At 41.3% G+C, this 24535-nt stretch overlaps 1 protein-coding gene across 3 annotated transcripts in view; it reads right to left on the minus strand.

Annotated features, from left to right (window-relative positions):
• Positions 1 to 18314: 18314 nt before the first annotated feature.
• The window catches only part of pawr (PRKC, apoptosis, WT1, regulator), a 68754-nt gene continuing 62533 nt past the window's right edge, over positions 18315 to 24535 (minus strand). For all 3 annotated transcript variants that reach the window (XM_085387696.1, XM_085387694.1, XM_085387695.1), the window contains exons 6-7: positions 23313 to 23417; positions 18315 to 19772 (exon numbers count right to left, since the gene is read on the minus strand). In XM_085387696.1, the coding sequence (XP_085243822.1) occupies positions 19686 to 19772; positions 23313 to 23417 (192 nt within the window). In that variant the 3' untranslated portion in view covers positions 18315 to 19685. The remainder of the gene's footprint in view (positions 19773 to 23312; positions 23418 to 24535) is intronic.

The raw sequence follows: 24535 nt of genomic DNA on the forward strand, positions 1-24535 counted from the left end.
TGGACAAAATACTCATTTGCCTAATAATTCTGCACTCCCTGTAAGAAAAGAAAAGCTAGAACTGAGCAGGCATCAGCATCAACTATGTACTCATAGCATTACAAATGTATGTTTCATCTGCTCTGAGGATGAGAGGAGTACCTGTGAATGTGTAGTGGGTCTAATGCATTGTGTAACAGGAAAGGCGCTTACTGGGAGCACTTTTGCCTCTTGGTTTTTTTTCCCGTCACCAATACATGCCAATTTTGGTTCGCTGTTTGAAAGTGACTAAAAGCTACCACCAAAAAGCTAGCACCAGCACTGATCTTTTTCTGTTGATTTTTATGGCACTGCTGGAAATACTGACGCTAGTGGCTATGGGTTGGCTTATGGTGAAAAATATGATAATTTAAGGTCTCCAAAAAAAAAAAAAACAGTTTGAAAATACATAAAAAGATTCTGAGAAGTGCTCAGACTTTAGCAACTTGATGAGGATTCATCTCATAAATTATGGCACGTTACTCTTTGATGAAAAGTATTGATATCGAGACTGGCAATACTGGTCCTGTATTTACTTGGCATTGTATTGCAAATATTGCAGTGTTGCACACCATTAGTTAATGCAGACAGACAGCCTTTTCAGCGAGCAACAAAGTCTGCATTTGGAGGCTGGAGATGTTCTCTGTGCAATAAGTTAGAATTTCATCATTCACCAAAGGAGCATAAAGAAGCATCAACCCGAAAAAAAATGTTATGTTACTGTATTTAATTATTGACCAGTAAAAAAACAGCTAGGTAAGTTAGGTAACCTCATAGCTTTTAAATATCGACCAAGCCCAGAATGTCAGATTTAAATAAACTCATCGTATGCAAATTAATAGAATGAGCAAAAGCAGCAAATTCTTACCTCAGTGGGGAGAAGCAGCAAATCTTTTACCAGCTCTGGGCCTGAATTCCCGAGCTAACTTATTAGCTTGTTAGGTAATTAGCATATTGTTTTGTTATCTTAGTTTCTGATTTTAGCTGCAGCAGAAAACTTTCAGTAATAAAATCATACCTCCACTAGCTAGTCCTTGGGTTAAGCTAATCTTGTTAAGCTAGTCCTTAGCAGCAACAAAAAAAAAAAAACAGCAAATACATTCTTATTTTTCATGAAGCCACGTCAAAGTAACATTCATAGGCAAACATGCTAGCTAAATGCCGCATACAGTTAATAATACCTAGTAGGCTGAGTAGTGCCAGAATGGGAAAGAGAGGTTATTTAAGTGACTAAGTTGCATGGTTATTGCTGGGATTTTCCTGCACAACCCACTCTAGAATTCACAAAGAAAAAAGAAAGAGAGAAAAGAAAATGTCCAATGAGCAGCAGTTTTCTGGGTGGGAATGGGTGAGAATCTTTGAGCTGATAGGAAAGTAACAGTAATTCCAAAAACCCAAACAAAAAAGAGCACTCACTTACAAGCAAGATATGCACAACAGCATCTCTTAACACGCAAAGTATCAACTTTTGAAGTAGACCGACTTCCTCAACAGAAGACCTCACTAGATGTCACTTCTGTAGACTAAGACACTACAGTTAGCGCAGGACACCAAAACAAGATAACAGAAGACTGAAATCTTTCCTATTCAGCTGAGTCTTGATTTCTCTTGCAACATATGGATGGTATATTCTGAATTTGCTATAAACAACATGAAACCATCAATTCATCCTGCCTTGAATCAATAGTTCAGGCTGCTAGTGATGGCAAAAGGGTGTAGTGGATATTTTCTTGAAAAAGTTGGGGCCTTTATTATCAACTGAGCATTGCTTAAAGACCAGAGCCTTCTTGAGTATGGTTGCTGATCACATCAATCCCTTTATGACAACAGAGTACCCAAGTTTTGTTGCCTGCCTCTAGCAGGATATGTGCCGAAGCTCAGATTATCTCAGACTGGTTTCTTGAACACAACAATAATTTCCACTGTATTCAACTAGCCTCCACAGTCGCCAATCAGTCCAATAGGGCACCTTCGGGATGGAGTGGAATGAGAGATTCACATCATCCATGTGTAGCCAACAAATCTGCAGCAACTTTGCGATGCTGCCATGCCAATATGGACAAAATCTCTGAGAAATGTTTCCTGCACCTTGCTGACTCTCTGCCACAAATAATTAAGGCAAAACGGGGTCCGTTCCTAGCCAAGTGTTTACAAGGTATTTGCAGTGATTTTTAACAAAAGAAAAAAAACAGGTGTAGTTCATTATTTGGCAGATCTCCACCAACAAAAATATATATATTTTCCAATTACTGCAACTGACAGTGCAATAAGTTCTTTAATTGACACAACTGATATAAAAGACAATGAAATCATGCTTAAGTTTGTTACGGCCTGCCAGAGACATTTTCTCTTTCTCAAATTATTATTATCTCTGTGATGAAAGCCTTGTTAAATCTTATATCTGCTCCTATACTTTAATTTTATCTAAAAGGGTCGGCATTGGATTTTGACTAATTATATGAGACCAGAGGCACGTCTAAAGCTCTGATTAGCAATTTTCTGGTCAGTCAGATCTGGAAATGCTACAAGTCCCTGAACTGAGCTCAGACCTCACACCATCCCAGCACGTATTATTCAACTTCACATTTCTTACCAATAACCACTGATCAAAGCCAACAGGTGCAATGCAGGTGGTGAAGTGGTTGAGTGGTGATGTAGTGCGTGTTACAACAAAATAATGTCCACAACAAAGGCCTTGTGGGGCTCTCGCTGTCTTTTATCTGGCAGAGGCGAGATATAAAGAGAGAGAACATGCGGGAGAGCATCATTACAAGTCCATCTACACTCTTTATCTAATCACTAATGGCTTTGGAGAGGAGTTTCAAAACCATCAGCACTGCTGTTTCACAATGTGTCCCACAGTATCTCCCTTACTGCCGGCCATTATGTAAATTAAAACACAAAATATGCTATTCCCGTCCATTCTTGCGCCGTCTCTGAGCCTTACTTTCCATATGTCACAGTTGCCACAGTCAAGATGACCTTTTTTTCTGGTGATGGATGCCAACGTTACAGTCATCTCTTGTGGACTGGCAGAGATATTAACATCTGATGTGACAGCCAGATTTCCAGGTTATTCAGAAAACATCAAGAGTCTGTCAAGGTGACACCCCAATATCTGAAAAAAAAAACCCTCAATGTTAATGCCCAAACCGTCACACAATAAAACAGGCAGCAGCGAGATGATAACATTGGCAAAATTACTGAGCGGACTGTCGTGTTTCTTTGTGAATTAAAGGTCAATACTTCAGGCTTTCCTGAGGGTCACTTCCCACCAGCCAGTTACAGCCTTTCCCGCATTTATACCATCGTGCTCCAAGTGGATGATTCCTGCCATTGTACCATCATGGGTAACTCCACGTGGAGAATGACCTTTTCAGCCATGTGTCACCTGACCGTGATGCTTTCGGTGGCCCTCTCAGCATAGCGTGCCTGAATGTCAGTGTCGTAATGCTCCGTTGAAGCAACTAGAGCTCAGAAAATGCAGGAAAAATGGAATAGGGATCATAGCAAAACATCAGACTCATGCACTCACGCACACAGTCTGAGATACACGTTTGAATATTTTGTTCGTTGGACGTTGGCAGGTGGTTAAAGAAGGCATTTAAACAGTTGGCATTGAAGCTGTGTAAGGAAAGAGTTGGCAGCACTGAATGGAAGCAAGAGTTGTGAAAAGCTTCAGCAGCCGTAACACATGACATCAACAAGCTGCACAGTGTTTGTTTATCAAATGATAGAGCATTTTTGAGCTTATATTAATATCACTTTGAGTCATGGAAGAAGCATCATTTCTCAGTTATGTGAGGGTGGAATCAAAATAATAAATTTTGTATTTCTTTATATACATTTCCATAAATACAAGGAACAGTTTACCTCAAAATCAAACGTACATTTGATTACTATATTTTCCGCACTATATGGTGCACTTAAAATCCTTCCATTTTCTCAAAAATCGACAGTGCGCCTTATGTATGAATTCTGGTTGTGTTTACTGACCTGATCTTATGTGGTACACGGCGCTCAAAAATCTCTCAAAAAACATTTTAGTACGACTTTGGTAAGCTACGAAGCCACACCGCTCATGGATTGTCAGAGCATTACGGCTACCGTAGTCAGGAGCCTCGGGAGTAATCTGGGTCCAAAACTCTGTCCCTTTTAGGTCCCAAAGTCAAACAAACACTGCGGCATCAATGAGGGTTAAAAATATCTAAATTCTTTCATCTTTAATAAAATGATCAGCTTTGCTGCTTTACCAGGTGTAACAATTAAGTTTACAGAATTTATTAAATTTAACGGAGGTAGAAGTTAGCAGGAAGTTAGCTCGCTAGTTGCCACCTAAACATGATATACCATGTTCTGACTGAGAGATTTCTAAAAAAAATTTAAAACATACAGCTCTGCTGTCACTTCCAACATAAATGAAGACAGAAAGCTAAACAGCAGTGACTTTTGTAGGGTTACTGAAGTTGGGCTACCTGGTATAGGGTTGCCAACCGTCCCTTAAAAAACGGAATTGTCCCGTATTTAGAAACAAAAGTACACGTCCCGTATTGAGCTAATAAGGGACGCACTTTGTCCCGTAATACAGTGAGAATCAAAAGTAGTCTATAACTTTTAATGGAATTAACGCTTTGTTTGAAAACATAATTCCCAGCCCCTCTCCTGATTTGTGACCAATGAGCTGACAGCACACTTATGACAATTCGAGTATGACAATTCAGATTACCGCTCATCTCATTGGTCGAGGAAAGGTCGCTTACGGAGAAAATACCGGAAGACAACAGATGACCACAACAAGAAGCATGGCCAACAGGGAAACAAATGCCGACTCTGCGGTGCAAGTCTCGGACGACAGTACACCTAAAGCTGGGCAGACACTGTGCGATTTTTTCAGTCACGTTATTCAGCTCCTGCTCAAACTGCACGATTGACTCACAGGGGTTAGACGTTCATAGGTCACGATGCAGGTCTCACACTATACGGCCCGATGCTCTGATGCGACCTGAGTACTCACACTGTGCGTCCATAAAATGAAGGTTATAACAGAAAATCTGTCGCTCTCTCTCCCTCTCTCTGTCTTTCACTCACACAGACACACCACCACCATCAACTTTGCTAAATTGCTAATGAAAAACACTGATCAGGCAGCTGTGATTGAGCAGCAGTGTAAATCCAACTATTTTCACGGTTGTTGTGGTCGTGATAATTTTGTGAGGCCACATCGAAAAGGCTCGGATGAGCTTTCCAAAGTTCTACAAGTTGTGCCTCCATCGCTTGTGTCCAGATCACACGCTGCACAGCCGTGCTGCTCCATCTTTTTCACCGACGTTTACGTGTTTGCGCGTGAGCAGTGTGAGCGGCTGTGTCACCACAGCCGCTTCTCATTACCCCACGTATACTAAACGATGCACGATGAAGGCCAAAATCGGGCCGATCACCAAATCGGTCGCACGACTCAAAAATCGTCTCAAAATGGGCCAAAAATTGCACAGTGTAAGCCCAGCATTAGAGCAGCAATGTTTGTTCCCTTCAGAGAAAGAAAAAAAGGCTGCAAAAGTACTGGGAGGAATGGGAAAAGGAAAACACCTGGCTGGGAAAATGCATGGTAACATCTATAAAGCGCACTGCACTGTGTGCCGGCGCACTTTTTCCATAGGCATGCTTCTAATGGTGGGCACATGAAGAACATGAGGGGCGTGAAAGCTCGGGGAACCCTTAACCAATTTTTTGTCCACCAGGCCACGGCAGAAGCAGATATGGTATGTAAACACTGGTTGTTTTTTTTTAAACCCTCTGGTTAAGGTTAATATGGCCTGTATTGGCCTGTATTTATATAGCGCTTTACTAGTCCCTAAGGACCCCAAAGCGCTTTACATAGCCAGTCATCCACCCATTCACGCACACATTCACACACTGCACATGTGTGGACATGTGCAGTGAATATCAGCGCTATGTGGCCAGAAGTGTGATAATATAAATTTATTTTGTGTAATAAACAACTGCAAGGATAGATGATTGCAACAAATAGATCACTAATACATAAAAGTAATACATAGATGAATAATGATGATGAGTTATGATGCGTAATCATGGGAACAAGCGGGTTTACAAACAGGAGCAGCTGATTAGCATTAGAAAAGCTGAAATAATACCTCAACTGAAGCCAGTTGTACTAAATGCACTATATGTGCACTGTTACAAGAATATTTTTCTATTGTTTTCTATTAATTTATATAATTTTAAGTTAAGCAGGACAGAGTTCTTTTAAAGAAAGATTTACTTATATTCTCAAAAGTTAAGCATGACAGGCTTCTGTTTAAGAAAGAGACCTGTTTTACTGTGTTAATGTTGTCATTTTGAGCTAAAAATAAATGGCTAAATGATCATTTGTTTCCTATATGGTCATATCACAAAGAATATGCATCTGCTTAAATCAAATTCAAGTCAAATGGTTAAAAAATAATTTCACACACAAAAAAAAAAAAACTACAAAATTCACCACACTGGGAAGGGTGAACTGGGTTGCCCGGCCCTGGCCACGAGGTGTCCCTTATTTATTTTTCAGGGAGTTGGCAACCCTACTGGTATATGATGTTGTGCTACGTGATTGCTAGCGACACAGCTATGGTTAGCATAACATAAACACAGTGGAGGATGAACGCTAACTTTTTACCACTCGATGAAAGTTAATGGAAGGGTTCGCGATGGTTAGGGACAAGGTTGCTGTAAACGGATCATACTTAGGTCAGGAGAACAACTGAGATAATCCATCCACAATACGAGGTTAGTCATTAATATACTGCAACAACACAGGAATAGAACAGCTGCAAAAGAATTCAACATTAATGAATCAATGGTACAGAAGTGGAGGAAGCAAGAAGAATGAGTTGAGTAAAGTTTGACTTATCTGACTGTTTTGTTTCTCCTAATGCGCCTTATAATGTGGTGCGTCTTATGGTCTGAAAAATACGGTACATTTTGTAATGCTACTGTATATCTATCCATGTAGATTGGTGCACAGTGTAATATGTCCTGTTATAGACTGCATTCAAGACAATTTTAGAACCTAATAACAATCAAATGACTTTTATGGTTTTTAATGTCCTGATACAGAAAACCTTCAAATTGAAAAGCAGTCATGTTTAGTTTGGGGTAGTTGAACTAAAAGAAACGTGTTCGAAATGAAGACAAATCTTTGAGCAACAAGTCATCTGGGAATGTTTGTAGGCACAGAAGGTTTAAACGCTCCAGCACAGAGTGCCTTTTGCTAGAGACAAATGAAACCTAACTTAGATAATTGCCTTGTTAAGGCTTCCTGTGAAGTCGCCTCCCTAGTGAGCTGCCATGGGAATGGTCATGCATACTGTATGAACCTTGCACACCTCCTACTCAGAGATACACCACCTGTGAGCTGTCTGTCTCTGCACGTATTCCATATATATATATATATATATCAAGCTGTGGGCAGTGACAGCTTATGGGTGAATGGAAGGACAAACAGGATGGCTACATTTTAATGGTTGAGAGTAAGTGTAGATGACAGATGGGTGATTAGTGTATGTGTCTGTCTAATCCATCTGCACAGAGTCAATTCATTCTCTGTTTACATATTGCAAGATGGCACGGAGGTGAAACTCCGGTTACTTTGGCTTCTACGCAGTGATTGGAAAGATTCTTTTTGATTCTCAGACAACTCAGTTAATGACACTCGTGTGCGTGTTTGTGTGTCTTTCCCTGGGGAGAGCTCAGAAAGAGACTCTGCTCAGGGCTGAACATGCACCTCTGCCTCTCCCCTGCTGACTTGGTAGTGCTGATTATGAGGGGGGAGAGGGGAGACGAGGGGACGAGCATGTTTGTGCGTGCGCTGTTGTTTTTGCACGCATCCCAAGGCGGGTCCCCCTCCCCTTAAATCACGCAACCAACACGAGCAGAACTTCTCAGAGGGAGGCCAGTGCTGTCATGGTAACAGCGTAGAGTGACCTTCAGAGGCTGTTGATGCTCCCCAGAGCCGCCTCCTATTCTGCTTGGCACGGACTTTGTGAGTCATCAGCAACATTCAAATTCACATGCTCTCCGTCTCTCTGGAGGTTTGGGCTTATTAAAATGGATGAGCAAATGGGGAAAATGATGGAAATGGCAACAACTAAACTAATGGCAGTTTAAAGTTGTGCTACCCGATGACCAAAAACAAGTCTACCAAAACAAAGATCTGTCAAAAATGAGATGGTAGCACATTTGAGATTAAAGGATGTTAAGCTCTGCCAGTTATCCAGCAGTATTTACATACATTATCAGGCTGCTGTGTAACTTCAATTACATTTCTGTTATTATTTATTGGGAAGGAACTCATAGTCTCAAAGGTGGAGACTGAAATTACACTTTTCCAGCTTAAGGGTTCGGTGCAGGATTCCCACACTAACCTCTTCCAAGCCAATATATTCAAAAGGTGTTCCACCAGAAGGGCCAGTCACCAAGGATCACTGAACACATAAGCCTTTAGAAAAGCACACAAGACAGCCATGATAGGCTGCCTTCCTATATCACACACTGGCTGGGAACACTGCCACCCACTGGAGGAGAACAAGAAGTGAGGCATGATGGAAGACTATCTTCTGGATGGCTGATTTGGCTTCAGGAGGTTGTTTTTTTATTGTGTAGTTCATATAAAAGATGCATTCAAATAATAAAGCGTTGATAATGGTTCTAGGAACCATTAAGGAGCGTGTGGGTGGCAAATGTAGAGCAGCACTTAATATAGTAATTTATCTGGAAGTTACTACATTGGCATTTTGTGCTCAGTGTGATGGTTTATGTTATTTCTATGTGGATGTTAGTTTTCAGGTCCAGGAGGTGTGCTTGTGGGTCAAAGAGAGACAGAGATCTTCACAGGATTTCTTTAAGAAGGTTGTGACAACCACAAAAAAAAAAAAAAAGGAAATGGAAAAGAAAGAAAAAAAACTTGAATAGGCAATACACATGTCATATCCCGTTGCTATGGCAACCCCCGTGGCCAGGAAGATATCCCTGAAGCCGATGACTTAATTCCCAAAGGAGAAATAAGCCACTCAAGTCATTCTCAGCCTCTGCTCAGAGCGGTCTCGTCACTTCACGTGTTGGTAAGTGTTTATGCATCTGCTTGGAAGGTGCCCGTGCTAATCAGCTTGATATCTGGGAAACTAAATTTTCTCTCTTTTTTCTATTTTCTCTGCCTCTATGTGCTGAAGGCTCAAAGTGATAATGTGATTTATTTCCCCTCGGACCAAGGAAAAAAGAATTTGGTGTTCTTTATGTAAATTGTTCACTCTTTTACTTCTGATTGCAGCACACATGGATGGAAACTGTTTAGCCTGTGGAAATGTTCCATCGTTTAAAAGCCAGTACAATTACCAACAGCTTTTAGTTCAGCAGGTCACATAATTTGGAAAGTTCAAATATGTAAAACGCAATAACATCACTCTCTTTATGCTGACACACATAAAAAGAAACTTTCAATGTGACAACCGGAGACCATGTGTCAACGAAATGTGGCAGCTTGCAATAGTCACAGGAGCTGACAAAGCAGACTTTAGTTAAACCAGAGACTTTATGAGACAAAGATATGGGACTGAAGGAATTCTTAACTGGCATCTATGAAAGAATTCAGCAACAGTCAAATTAGTAGTAAAAGTATATCCCGGCTTTATAAAAACATGATTCTGGGGCAAAGTCAGTTAACTTTTTTAGCATTTTTCCATAAGACCAGGCAGATAACTCCATACATGACGTTTTTAAGTCACCAATTAATTAGCATTGCTTTGGACATGGGCTTCAAAATAAGTGCCCAGATAAATTACCAAGAGAGCTGCCAAGTAGTGAGGCTTGCTTTCAAATGGACTTTAAACTAATTTCAACCTTAAGGTTTCATCTCAGCCTCTGTCTCCATCTCAGCCTATACCTAGCATCCTCTTCTGTCAGACTAATCATCTGCATGTTCCCCTTCGCTACATCAATATATCCACTATCCATCCTCCTCACATGCGTAAACCCCTGTTAAATTACCTTTAGAATAGAATAGAATAGAATTCAACTTTATTGTCATTGCACATGCACAGGTACAGGGCAACGAAATGCAGTTTGCATCCATCCAGAAGTGCTTTAGTGATATAGATATATTACAATATATATTAGCAATAATATAGATATGTGAGTATATTACAGAAATGGGTCTATTATGGTATGTTATAATGTACACGGTATGAAGTATGTTGTGAATATTCTATAACTATAAGTATGTACAGGCTGTAGTGAGTACAAGCTATGTACAGGCTATGAACAGGATATAAATATGAAAAACTATACAGAATATGAAATAAATAACTTTACAGAATTTGAGATATACAGCTATACAGAAATGGGAACTATGCAAGTTGTAAACAGTTGTAGGATTAAAGATTATCGAATGTACAGAATGATTATTTACACAGAGCTATACAGTAGTGCAGTTAAGATAAGTGAGGGTGTAGATCGTTTCTACAGAGGCTATATAAAGTGCTAGTGGTTGTGAGTGGTGGTTCAGTCCATGTTATTATTGTGTGTTTGAGGGTACAGTTGTCCATTGTGGGTGTGTGTATGTTCAGTCCATGTGTTAACGTGGGTCAGATGTCAGGAGGCAGAGTTCAGGAGTCTGACAGCTGTGGGGAAGAAGCTGTTCCGGTACCTGGTGGTCTTAGTCCGGAGGCTCCTGTGGCGCCTCCCAGAGGGCAGGAGGGTGAAGAGTCCATGTGATGGGTGACTGGGGTTTTTGATGATTTTCCCAGCCCTTTTCAGACACCGCTTCCTGTAGATGTCTTTTATGGCAGGAAGTGGTGCTCCGGCGATGCGCTGGGCAGTTTTCACGACCCTCTGCAATGCCTTCCGGTCCGAGGCAGAGCAGTTCCCGTACCAGACTGTTATACAGTTGGTCAGGATGCTCTCGATGGTGCAGCGATAGAAGTTCACCAGGATGTCTGAGGACAGGTGGTTCTTCCTCAGAGTCCTCAAGAAGAAGAGGCGCTGGTGAGCCTTCTTGACCAGCTTGGAGCAGTTGGTCATCCAGGTGAGATCCTCGGAGATGTGGACTCCCAGGAACTTGAAGCTGCTCACACGCTCCACAGCCGTCCCCTTAATGTGGATGGGTGGATGTGGGTCAGCATTCCTCCTGTAGTCCACGATGAGCTCCTTGGTCTTCTCGGTGTTAAGCAGCAGGTTGTTTGTGTCGCACCACTCAGCCAGACGATCCACCTCCTCCCTGTAGGCGGCCTCATCGTTGTCACTGATGAGGCCAATCACCGTGGTGTCATCTGCAAACTTAATGATGGTGTTGGAACCATCAGCAGGTCTGCAGTCGTGGGTGAAGAGGGAGTAGAGGAAAGGGCTCATCACGCAGCCTTGTGGTACACCGGTGTTCATTGTGATGGTAGATGAGCAGCGGTTATCCAGCTGGACATGTTGGGGGCGGTTGGTCAGGAAGTCCAGTAACCATTTGCAGATGAGGGAATTGATGCCCAGGTCTGTCAGTTTCCTGATGAGTTGTGAGGGGTGGATTGTATTGAACGCTGAACTGAAGTCTATAAACAGCATTCTGGCGTAGGTGTTGTTGTTGTCCAGGTGTGAGAGGACAGAGTGCAGTGCGATGGAGACTGCATCCTCTGTGCTCCTGTTCTGGCGGTATGCGAATTGGTGGGGGTCCAGGGTGGGGGGGAGACAGGATTTGAAGTGTGCTAGGACCAGCTGCTCTAAGCACTTAGTGATGATGGGGGTGAGTGCTACTGGGCGGTAATCATTGAGGCAAGATGGGTTGGAGTTTTTGGGTATCGGGACGATGGAGGTGGATTTGAAGCAGGCCGGTACCACAGCGTGGGCCAAGGACAGATTGAATATGTCTGTGAGCACTCCTGCAAGCTCCCCAGAACACGCTCTGAGAACACGCCCGGGGATGCCATCAGGGCCTGCAGCCTTGTGGACATTGATCCTGCTCAGCACCGCTCCTACATCGGTGGGGGAGAGAGTCAGAGGTTGGTGGTCTGGCGTCATGTCTGCTTTGGTTGTGGTTGTGGGGTTCTCTCGCTCAAAACGAGCATAAAAGTTGTTGAGCTCGTTGAGGAAGGAGACATCAGAGGATGCGGGGGAGGGTTTGGTGGTCCTGTAGTCTGTAAGCATGGGAATGTGAGCTTTCTATCTCTAGGAAACATAGAAGACGGTTGCTGCACAACCAGAGCAACTAGCTGTCTGCTACTAACAGATGGACAATGAATGAAATGCCTCATATATGGATGGGGAAAATTTCTCCTGAGGTTCACCCATGCTTACTTTAAAGTATTCGCTACAAAACAGGCTGCCTGGGTGCAAGTTTATCTCACTGGTTGACCAGGCAACTATATGCCAAAATGCCAGTCTGATCTGTGGTTGTTTGCTGTGTGTCTTCCCCTCTTTCCTTCCTACCCTTCACTGCTTCACTCAACTACCAAATAACGTCAAAAAGTCTAAAATGAATCTTACATAAGTTATGTATCATGACTATCCACACAACATCAGTGACCAGAAGTATGTACTATAAGAAGTATACATATAAATTACTACTCTGTTAATCAGAACTTACATTTAATCGCTTGGGGCTTTGCTAATGTATCCATGGTTAGTAGCTGTGGACTAAAAGAAAGATGGATGATACATACACCAATCATCGTGGCAGGTCAACTGATATCAGATATTCGATAACAAGTAAGTTGTAGTTAACTATATTCAGATTACTTTGTTCCGTAAAGACAGTAGTTCAGGAAGAAATACCAACGTTAAAGCCAACTGAACAGCTTTGTATAAGGAGAGAAGTGTAGGACAGAAGATGAGACAAAATTATAGAAGGCAAACCAACTGAAATGTAAGCTGAGAGAGCAAAGGACAGGGCAGAATATGGGTTTGTAGTGCCATCTCAAAAAGACATCTGTTTTTAGGATAATGGGCTTCGAGGGGTAGACAGAAGTCATTTTGGTAAGAGACTGATTTAGATGGCTGCAGTGATAAAATAGGCCGCACGGATTGGCTTTATAGCAGCTGATAATGTAATTGGTGCCGGAAAAAGTAAAAATAATTTGTCAAAATTTAATACAACGACCTGAATATAGAATATAGCTATTCAATAGTAATATAGCTGATAATATATTGCATTATCATAATAGTGTTATATAATTATTTCACGCTAATAACATAATCATTTTCTTAATTTCTGATTACTCTAATTGCCCCACATTATTCAGCTGGGCCCACTCTATTGGTTGATAAAAATCTATTATGGTGACTCATCGACAGAAAAAAAAATCTAATTTGTCCTCTACTAGGACAACATTTCCTCAGATAATTAAAGACTAAAATAAAACATCCAAAGTAATGTAATTTTTCAAGGCCTGATGAGCTAAATTATGTCATTTGGTAAATGTCATGCCTTTGGACTGTCATTAGTTGATTTCTTTGCATTTGTGAACTGTGTTTGTATCTCATTGACTTTTTACAGGGGATTTCAACAAAGGGCATCTCCACATGCACTCCAGGTATTAGGAGATGTACATGCGAGACGTCTGAATTTTAGTTCTTGCAGTTTTCCTGCTATTTGCCGTGCCGCGTGACTTCAAAGACGCGCTTTCACAGAGGCATGATGGTGAAACCGGCTTGAAAGGGGCAGTGAGAGACTGTGCCTTCAGCTGGAAGTGCAGACTGACGTTAGATTTGGACGGACAGTCTGGATGCAATAATTTCAACAAGGACACTTCAATTTGAATACTGGCTTTAAGGTGTCACATCAGACATCACTTAGTTTGGAGATAATGAGGTGTAAAAGGTGCATGGGTAGGCACAAGTCACTTTCAGGCTGCTGGTTGAGAAAATGGGTTGCTGTGATAAAGCGGACTAGGAGGAATAGCAAGAGGAAATTGCAAAAATATGTCCTGTATCATTTTATCTGTCCGTTCTCACTTTTTTCTGGCATCCTGACCCCTGCCATCCTCTGTGCGGATGAGTGCTTCCTTACACTGTGGACCCTGGAGATTGAGGAGATTGGCCAGAGAACCCAGAGCATGAAACCAACTGATAATGAAATATGGCTGGGTTTCTTCAAGAACAAGATAAGGCCTGCTTCTCATCTCTGTCCCCGCTATCAGCCTCTCAAGATCTAATGCGATCCGTGGAAGAGGATGTGCCTATTTAAAGCCGTACATACAATACAAGCACATGAACGTATGATTATTAACATGATACATGGAAAGTTGCATCTAAAGTTGTGAATCTAAAAACATACACAATTCAAGCCAGCTGTCATTTCAACAATGTGAATCAATGTGAATCATTGTCTTTTGGTTGATTAACCTGTAACTTATGTCAGTGCTACCATTCCAATGACCTGAAAATGACTTTATGCATCTTTAAAATAAAAGTGGTACCTTTTGTGGCTAGTGTTGCAGCAGATACATTTTGCTTAACAGTGTGAGTCATGCAGCATCTGACCAAATGGCAGTATATACTGCACTGGAATGAAGAACATGTTCCATTACCAATAGAGCTGGGGTTCCCATAGTTTCTATGACCATGGGTGGATTTAGAAAGCTGGCAATGGTCATTTCTGGACATTAGAGTCAAAACTGATAATGCGTTTCTCTATTTGAATGATATAAACTCTTTATATCTTCTTCATCTTTCCTTGTCATGCTTGTAGGTTGTATGAAATGCTACACCCTGGCCACAGAACAAGAACTTATGTGGAATCACATAAAGAAGTAGCGCAGGCCATCATACTTTTAAAAACTGCACCAACCAGAGGAGAAAACTGAGGGCTGAAACACTAACGCTATTCGTTTTGAGCATGGCTTCTGTGTCAGAGAACGCCATGTTTAGCTAGCTTGATTGTTAGCTATGCGTTAGCAAGCTACTGTAGTGAGGTAAGGCATTTAAAACAATACAGCGTTGACATATAGCCAATATAAACACTATATTTTTTGGTGTCTGTTTTAGCTAACTTCCATATTCAAATATCAGTTATAGGCTAGACCTTTTTTTTTTTTTAAATGGTGACCAAAAGTGCAGTAATAGCATCTTGCAGATGCTATACTAGCTCATGCATTATTGTCTGTATCCACTTTTGTTCTTAAAGACTCAGTTCAGCAGGTTGCAGAAGTGTACTACAGAGTTTTTGCTATGCTCAACTTATTCCCCGTGTTATAGAAAAGGAGACACCTGGATAGGATTCAATGCAATTAAAAAGCAGTGTTTCCCTTAAAATGTGCACTGTATTTTTTCAGTAGGCTGAAGTGAGCTGTTGCTCTAACATCACTGATTTTCTCATACCTCAGGCACTATTAAGTGATGAAGGCAAAAGCTGGAGCGCATTTTGATAAGTCTTTAAATGTTGTTTTGAATATACTGTTATTTACCTTCTTTAATACCAGGAAAGCAATATGGCCACAATTTAACACCTAGAGTTACCTGGTTACTACAGTAGGTTTGTATAATGGCAACATCCCAGGCATTTATTCATTTTTAGCCATTCTACAAGATAGCCACATTGCCTTTCTCCAAATGTTGCTGACGTAACAACATTTCCTTGCAAAACTCCAAAACAAAAAACAAGATCTATACAAAGACCTGCTGACAAGCCATTCCCCCCCCACAGTGTAATTTACTGAGTGACAATAAGACAAAGAATTCTGATGCTGTCTGAACTCTAGTGGAGGTCTGACAGTACTGCTGAGAGCAGACTAAAAGCTTATTGTGACAAACCAAAGGCAGTTATGAATTGTCTGTGCCCTCTGTGACTATTCCAAACGACAAACCCTAAAAGTTTCCATAAAAATGCTAATATGGATTATAAAGAGAGCCTCCAGTACTTTCCGTCAGCTGAAAGAGGCTATTATCTGGAAATTTAGTTGACATTAGTCCTAATATGGTTCCTGTATAGATTTTTTTCCCTCTTAAACTGTCAGTAGGTGAGGGAATTTCAACGGTAACAGCGTTTCAACAGTATAATAAGTTGTGTGTGGTTGATGGCGGTTTTCGTGTTCCAGCCACATCTAGGTTGATGATTGGCATGTTGAATCATCATCAGCCCTGTGTGTGTGTGTGTGTGTGTGTGTGTGTGTGTGTGTGTGTGTGTGTGTGTGTGTGTGTGTGTGTGTGTGTGTACTAAAAGCAGAGGAACTGAACTCCCCGCCACCGTCACATTGCATTACCGACTCAGTGGCACGGTATCATCACATCAAATTAGTCTTAATGAACACAAGCGAGTCGACTGAGGAGAGAGATAATCAAACTTTTATTAAATGACTTAATCTTCTGTACATGCATAATGCAGTGGAAAGAGAGATGGGTCTGTGGTGTCTGTCTACGTGGGGATGATCTTTACCCCAAAACATGTGAATGTATGTGGAAGCAGTGAGCCTAAAGATCATTTGCCACAGCGCATGAGATCACCGTGCACCTCCTCGCTGGGAGAGGAGCGGCTAAATAAAATAATAAAGTAAAATTATGCTACCATCAAAGCCTGTTCCCTTGAGTAAACAAAAGAGATGCATTTCAAACAGTATGCTCCTTCAGTTCATTTGGTTATCATACAAAAAGAAAATGCACTATAACTCACTCCATGCATTCTAGAAGGCAGAAAAACAGAAGTAAAATATGGAGTTACTTCTGTGTTATTAAACAGCAGGTTTACAATAAAGAAACTGTAAATATTAGACCTAAAATAGTTTAGGTGCAAGTAAAATTTATCATTTAAAATATTATTCCAAATGTACTGTTTACAAAAGCAGAAGCTTTGCTTACCGTTGACCTGAATCTCACGGGTCTGAGCTACAAAGAAATATGCAAGACACTTTCAAAGTAAAAGTTGTGCCATCCATCCATCCATCCATTTTCATCCGCTTTGTCCGGGGCCGGGTCGCGGGGGCAGCAGCCTAAGCAAAGAGGCCCAGACCTCCCTCTCCCCAGCCACCTCCTCCAGCTTATCCGGGGGAATACCAAGGCGTTCCCAGGCCAGCCGAGAGATATAATCTCTCCAGCGTGTCCTGGGTCTGCCCCGGGGCCTCCTCCCGGTGGGACATACCTGGAACACCTCACCCAGGAGGCGCCCAGGGGGCATCCTTGTCAGATGCCCGAACCACCTCAGCTGGCTCCTTTCGATGTGGAGCAGCAGCTGCTCTACTCTGAGCCCCTCCCGGATGGCCGAACTTCTCACCCTATCTCTAAGGGAGAGGCCAGCCACCCTTCGGAGGAAGCTCATTTCTGCCGCTTGTATCCGCGATCTCGTTCTTTCGGTCACTACCCACAGCTCGTGGCCATAGGTGAGGGTAGGGACGTAGATCGACCGGTAAATTGAGAGCTTCGCTTTTACACTCAGCTCCCTCTTCACCACGACGGACCGGTGCAGCGTCCGCATTACTGCAGCTGCAGCCCCAATCCGTCTGTCGATCTCCGACAGACGGTTGTGCCTTATTGCCGAAATCGACATGTTTCAAAAGGCTTAACTTTTATTCTAAGGCAAACGGTCTCCATTTCCAGTTTGTTTCACAACCGCTCTGCGAGTAGCTAGCAAATATTTGCAGATAACTCCTCTTCCAAGCAAACTACAGGGAACTACAGAATTCTGCTAGTGACCGAAGCAATTGCAAGGTTTTTTTTTTTTAGTGTAGCAACATAATTCCTTGTGACAAATTTCACAAGACCTAACAGGCAACCTCCCACAACCACTTGCCAACCAGTCAGGAAATACCAATTTTTCTCTAGTTACTAGCCGTTCATCGACTGGTCTCTAGGCCTGTGTGACTGGGGCCTAAATAATGCTGCCCTACTAAGTGGCAACCAAAATATATGAGAGCCTATTTTTTCCACATTTTATTAATGTACAGTGCCAGCCAATCGTTGCGTCTAAAAAGGTTACACACCCGGTCAGCATTCACATATAGCAGCAACCCTCTTCGTCTCTATGACAGGAAGTTGTGAAGAGTAAGGTGGAAAATAAGATCTCGATCTCACTGCATTAATCACGCAGTACTTGGACCTAGAAAATTAATGGTTTTACATCCACTCTATCAGATGAAAGTGACACATAGCCAGAACATTACATGGCTATATTCATTTAGACAGGTTTGTGGACTTTAAAGGAGAAACGATTGCTGGTGCTAGCTTTAGCCACACTCAGCTAACTGATCTAATATGTTGAAGTCAAGCCAGAAAGTGTTACATTTAGCACATTTTTAAAATATAGTCAGATTGCTGGAGAATATAAAGATTTTCAAATGCATCTTCAAATACTTTATTATTCTGATTTTTCCCCCCTCATATTTAAGTGACGAGTAAAATTAGATGCCGGGAACATCCCTGGTAAAGAGCACTGATACTCTGTTTTCCAAAAAATAGAAAATCAGTGAACATTTGTATCGTCTCAACTTCAGTACTTCAATCTTAGCATTCAATATCAATTGCTGCCAATTCATACAGCTCATTATAAAACAGCAGTCTACATGGAACAGGTCAGATGTAGCATCTTTGCTATGAAACTTTTGAATAAGCAAAACTTTTGAATTCATAAACAACTTTTAGATTTCCAAAAACGTTGGATTTACAAAGACGTTTTTCTTGCAAGAAAACATTTTGATCACAGTGTCTTCAGTTTTGCTCTCACAATTTTCAAAACTGCCAATTAATTCTGTTTAAACCGCATATTAAAGGCCCAGAACACTCAGTACTAAACATCTATTAAATATCACAAAGGCTGAACTTGTAAACAAGAGCAAAATATTTTTTAAGAAAATGAATCCACATATATGATAGACAAGGATTTTACCCAAAGACGTTTCATAAGTGTCAGCTATAATACTCAAGATGTCGACACTGAAATGAGTAAAGCATTTTATTGATATTATTTTTAAACTGATTGTTTAAATGGGATATATTCAAAATGCAAATTTTTTGCAGATTAGCACTTGTGGGATTAAGATGTACCAAAAAGTTATTGGAAGAAAGTAAATCTGGCACCAGTGTCCATTAATAAAGCACCAGGCTTTAACCATTTAAAAAAAAAAAAAAAAAAAATCTCACATGCATTGCAAGGCACTATGCCCACTTTGGCTGCTGATACTGTAGCACTAATTATATTGGATTTGGTCCTAAACAGCAGCACTGCACTGGCTTCAGACACAATTCAAACATTGCAACAATGGAAATCTTTTTCAGTTTACCTGTGTGAGTATTGGGTGTAGTTTGTGGAGATGTTTGAAAAGACTTTGTGTGCGCTTGTTTTTGTAGCACATACATTCAATGTATTTTAGCATCTTTTTTTTTTTTTAATGTCCTTATCAGAAATGAAAAAAAATTAACAATCTAAATGGCCTATATACAATACATTTACATATAATATGTATAGGATAACCGAAAATCCCCACCACTCAGTTCAGCTTTCACAACAATTGGAATAATCCTCCTCAGATAGGAGGGATGCATTTTAAGGCTGTGCGCCTCAGATGACAGCTGATTTACAGTCTCACTCTAACAGACAAAAAACACAGATTCAAACACATAAAAGGTGACCCTGCTGGACTTGACCCAGAGCAGGAGGCTGGTTTGGAGAGGGGAGACGACAGAGTTGCTGGGCTGTTGTGCCGGATCTGGTTCTACCTCGTCAGCTGGCCTACCACTTTCAGCAGAGTCTTGTTCTCTTGTTTGAGTTGCTCGTTCTCATCTTCGATGTCATCCAGGTCCTGTGAAAAGGGCACAACACACATATCTTTCTGTTTAGTTCCATCAGGACCCATTTAACCACATAAATATTCAAGACCCTGCCTCTATACCGCTGAGAGGCCTGATCAGGTTGTGGAGTGTTCGTCTGAGAGTTAAAATGAGCATTGCTTGCTGCCAGGTCCCCCCCCCTCCCCTCCCCTTCCATTTGGGCTGCCTTGATAGCAACAAATTAGACATTAACAGCTTCAATTAGTTGCAAATGAGAGAAGCTCTAAGTTGCCACAGCGCTGTCTCATCAAAGTGACACTCCTCATTTTCGGTTTCTTCCATCACCGGCCATGATTGCATGACTGTTGGGAATGAGCTGAACAACACTTGGAGGGACTTAAAAAGTCAAATTAAGCAGGTCACAGGTTTACAACACAGCTTGCTGTCTCTGCGGCAAAAAAGGGACGTAAAGACTAACGTAAGGTGAGACACTAACAAGAGAGAGGTGGGGTTTGGTTCCCTTCTTTTGCACCAAGATGCAGATAACTTGATCTGCCGCTCACAAACGGGGTGGGAGGGGTGACTGTTGTTGTGAATTGGCGTCACATAGATACAGTTGATTTCAATTTTATTAGCAAATTTAAGACATTTGAAGACTTTAAAGACTCAAAAACATGATAGCTGTCACCTGTCTGTCAGATGCCTGTAACACATAGCTGCTTCCAGAGAAAAATCTTCAAAAGTTTAATGTAGACACTACAATCACCTAAAGAATCTAGTGCTGCATTAAGTAACAACTCTATACTGAGTAATAGTGATAAGCAAGTAAAAAGCTGTTTGCTAAGAATATTGTATCAACTTAGAAAAAGAAAAAAAGGACAATTATTGCAGATTTAACCTTTAGGAAATATAAAAGCTCTTTTGCTTTCTCATTAGATGAGCCCATCAGTATTTACTGTGTAAGCTTTCACCGAACACTCTGCAAGACTCTCTTTTCAAACCATATCAGTGGGGAGAAAGACGTCCAGCAGTTGAGCTTTATCTTTTCTTTCTCTCCCAAATAAACTTCTACAGTGACTGAGGGTTCAATTTTACTCTGCAGAAACGCCGACTGGATCAACTCTTATCTCCTGCTATAACATCAGGCCCTGCAGGAGCCTCTCTCAGGGACGTTTCTGATGGCTCGCTGCCTGCATTAACCATCCTTGGATAAATCACTTCTCTTATGGCCAACCTCTCCTATATGTGATGCTATCAGTATGATGCTTCCTGTATATTGTGCTCTTTTTGGGGTTTGCAGTGTGTTTGATAATGACAAAAGCATTTAGATAATAAGCAAGCAAGAAAAATGTACACCATTTTCCACCCACCAGACTCGTGATCCAGAAAACACAGTAAAAAGCTGCAAGTACAGAAGGTTTGGAGAGGTTTCACTACGGATATAAAGCCATCAGCCAACATGTTTCTCACCCTGCGTGCAGCATGAGGTGAAAGAAGGGGGAGAGAAAAAAAACAAAAAACACACTCCAACCCATCAAGCCAAATGTGAAAGCACACCGGACCCCTGCTATTGGGTTCACTTTAGTGTGAAATGATCAGACTGTTATAGTTATGAGATCTGTCAAAAGCTCTTCTCACGATAATTGCAGCAGCAGCACTTATTATCGCTCGTCTTGCCATTCTCATGTCTTAACTGATCTTCCTGAGGGAGAACTGTTTAGTTCCTTTTTTCAGTGAGAAATGGGTGTTTTTTGTCTTTGTAAACACTCAATATTATCACCTCATCTACAAATGTGTTTTAACCCGATTTGAATCTCCTCTTAATAACCGTTCAGCCTATATAAGAGTTCATATTTTATTGACTTTGATTATTTTTGCCATGAAGATTTTACCAAAAACAGCATGCATCTCTTCATTGTTATTTCGAAATGGGCCTTAGTTTATGAAGTTACAATGAAATTCTTTTAACTAAACCCATTCTCATTCATAGTCATTCAAATACTACCACTTTGTCAATGCTACTGGGATTTCTGATGTAACCATAATGCATCTTGGCAATGACACCATGACACACACATGTACGCTACAGCAATATTAGTCTCCGTAAGCAAATATTCTCACAAAACATAAGACCATTTCAGAGTTTGTTAACATGTGACATCAAAATGCTCCATGAAGGAAGACCAAGCTTCCAAATCTGAAAAGTTGGGAGTGAAAGTAGTAGTCATTATTATTTCTTCTGCTTTGCTCGTCACACAGTGTTGCAGCTAAAGAAGAGTGATTCCAGAGTGTACATTGGATATAGTAAGATCACCCACTGGGTCTTATTCTTATGAACTCTCAAAGTTAATAGACAGTCACTGCTATGCTGTTTATTTTTTAGAGCCAGATGTTACCTTAATGAGATGAGAAGCTGTGGATTGCCTAAGGTTACTAAAGTTAGTGAGCTTAGTTAGCAAGCTACCTTTGTAAACTGCCTAGATGCAAAACACAGACATACACCTACTAATAAGGTCAAAGTAAGAGTGAAATAAAATACTAGAAGTGTATTTGGAAAGATTGTTCCAAACAACTAAACAGCATGCCATAATATTAATTATATTATCAACCAATGGACTGTTATCCAAACATAATTAAGCCTTATACATTCCTGTGTGGTGTCTATGTAGTAGACTGGTTATCAAGCAACATGAAAAGCAACTCAATAATTAAGATAAATCTGTAATCAACAAAGTTAACCCAGAGGTGTAAGGTGAACTTCAATTTCATTTTTGAATGTGGAGCCCAACTGTGAAAGTCACTTTATAATAAATGGTTGCTGATTGTAATACCACAGTGATTGGCTGAAATTGGCTAGGTTGTAATTTACTGTTCATCTAGTTTGGCCCATGGCTGCATTTTACTGTTTTGATTTGACTGTTAAATGACACAGTAAAAAAAAATCACTTTGGAAGTTTCAATTCAAAGGGGTTTGAACTGCAAAGGCCCAGTTCAGACTCGTTCTCCAGAAAGGTCCAAAAAAACCCCATGATGCAGATAAAGAGCGTGAACACAGCTGTTAAAAGTAATTTTCAGTGGACTTCATCATTTCTTTCTTTTTTGCTGTATTCAACAAAAACTACTTGCATAAACCGAATGAAAGAAGCCAAAGAGGACTGCTTATCCTTCACTGTTCATCCAAGACAACTCAAATTTAGGCTGACAAAAAAAAACAGCTCAGTGGTGACACCATGATTGACGAATCAGTTACATATGAACCTACCTGCCACACGGAGCAACAAATTTTAATACTTTCAACTACTTGTGTTTCAGAGTGTTTAAATTGCAAATTACAGTAAGTTCCCCCCATTGTGTTTCAAGTTATATAAATTCAAAACTAAAAAAGTATGTTTATGTCCAGCTTCTGATAGACTGCAAGAATAATCAGTGTAGAAAAACACAGCTATTACACGCAAGGCCAGTAAAATGCCAGATGATGATTACAGCCCCCACAAGACGCCCACGCATGCAAACACAAAGGAACACTCAAAATATCAGACATCAGAGCAGAAAATTATGTAGGCTGTGCTCACTTGGTTCAGCAAGTCGATTTCCTCCTTCAGCTTCCCAATGAGATCATCTTTGTCCTGGTAGGCTTTCAGCAACCTGGCGTTCTCCTGACGCTCTCTGGCCAGCTCCTGAAAATGCACACAGATTGCACACATAGTTACATGAAAGGCAAATATTTTCACAAAGAAACAGTGCGTGGAATCTGCATTAAGGTGTACCAGGAAATCTGCCCTGTAATTAGTTTAGCTACACAAGATTTGGAATTTCATACATCGAAACAGTTGCCCTGGAGCATTGCTGTCTGAAGGGGAAAACAAAATGAAGTTAATCAAGATAAATACAACCCGAATCCAGTAAATTGGGAAAGATTGCAATGATGCAAATCTCTAAACTCATATTTATTCACAGTAGAACATAGAAAACATATCAAGGGCACCACAGGGGACTGTCCTCTCCCCCTTCCTCTTCACCCTCTACACCACAGACTTCAGCCACTGCACAGAGACATGCCATCTTCAGAAGTTTTCTGATGACTCTGCGGTGGTTGGATGCATCAGCAGGGATGATGAGACAGAGTACCGGGCTGTGGTCGACTCCTTTGTCACATGGTGTGAGCAGAATCATCTGCAGCTCAACGTGGCAAAGACCAAGGAACTGATCGTGGACTTCAGGAAGACCAGGAAACACTTGACCCCTGTTTCAATTCAGGGGGTCAGTGTTGACATTGTGGAGGACTATAAATACCTTGGAGTACACATTGACAACAAACTGGACTGGGCTAAAAACACCACAGCACTTTACAGGAAGGGCCAGAGTCGTCTCTATTTTTTGAGGCGACTGAGGTCCTTCAACATCTGCCAGAAAATGCTGAGGATTTTCTATGAGTCTGTTGTGGCCAGTGCGATCCTCTATGCTGTTGCATGCTGGGGGAGCAGGCTGAGGGTCGCAGATGCCAACAGACTCAATAAACTGATCCGTAAGGCCAGCAATGTTGTGGGGATGGAGCTGGACTCCCTCAAGGTGGTGTCGGAGAGGCGGATGCTGTCCAAGATAAAGACAATGTTGGATAACACCTCCCACCCACTCCATGACATGTTGGTCAGTCACAGGAGCTCGTTCAGTGAGAGACTGAGATTACCGAAAAGCACCACTGAACGACACAGGAAATCATTCCTGCCTGTGGCCATCTCCCTGTACAACGCATCCACTTAACACACTGTTTGCTGCTACAGCTACACATGTTTCT

This window comes from Rhamphochromis longiceps, linkage group LG17 (genome assembly GCF_057381845.1).
Source record: "Rhamphochromis longiceps isolate RC_006_pf linkage group LG17, R_longiceps_female_GT1.1, whole genome shotgun sequence".
NCBI classification, from domain to species: Eukaryota; Metazoa; Chordata; class Actinopteri; order Cichliformes; family Cichlidae; genus Rhamphochromis; species Rhamphochromis longiceps.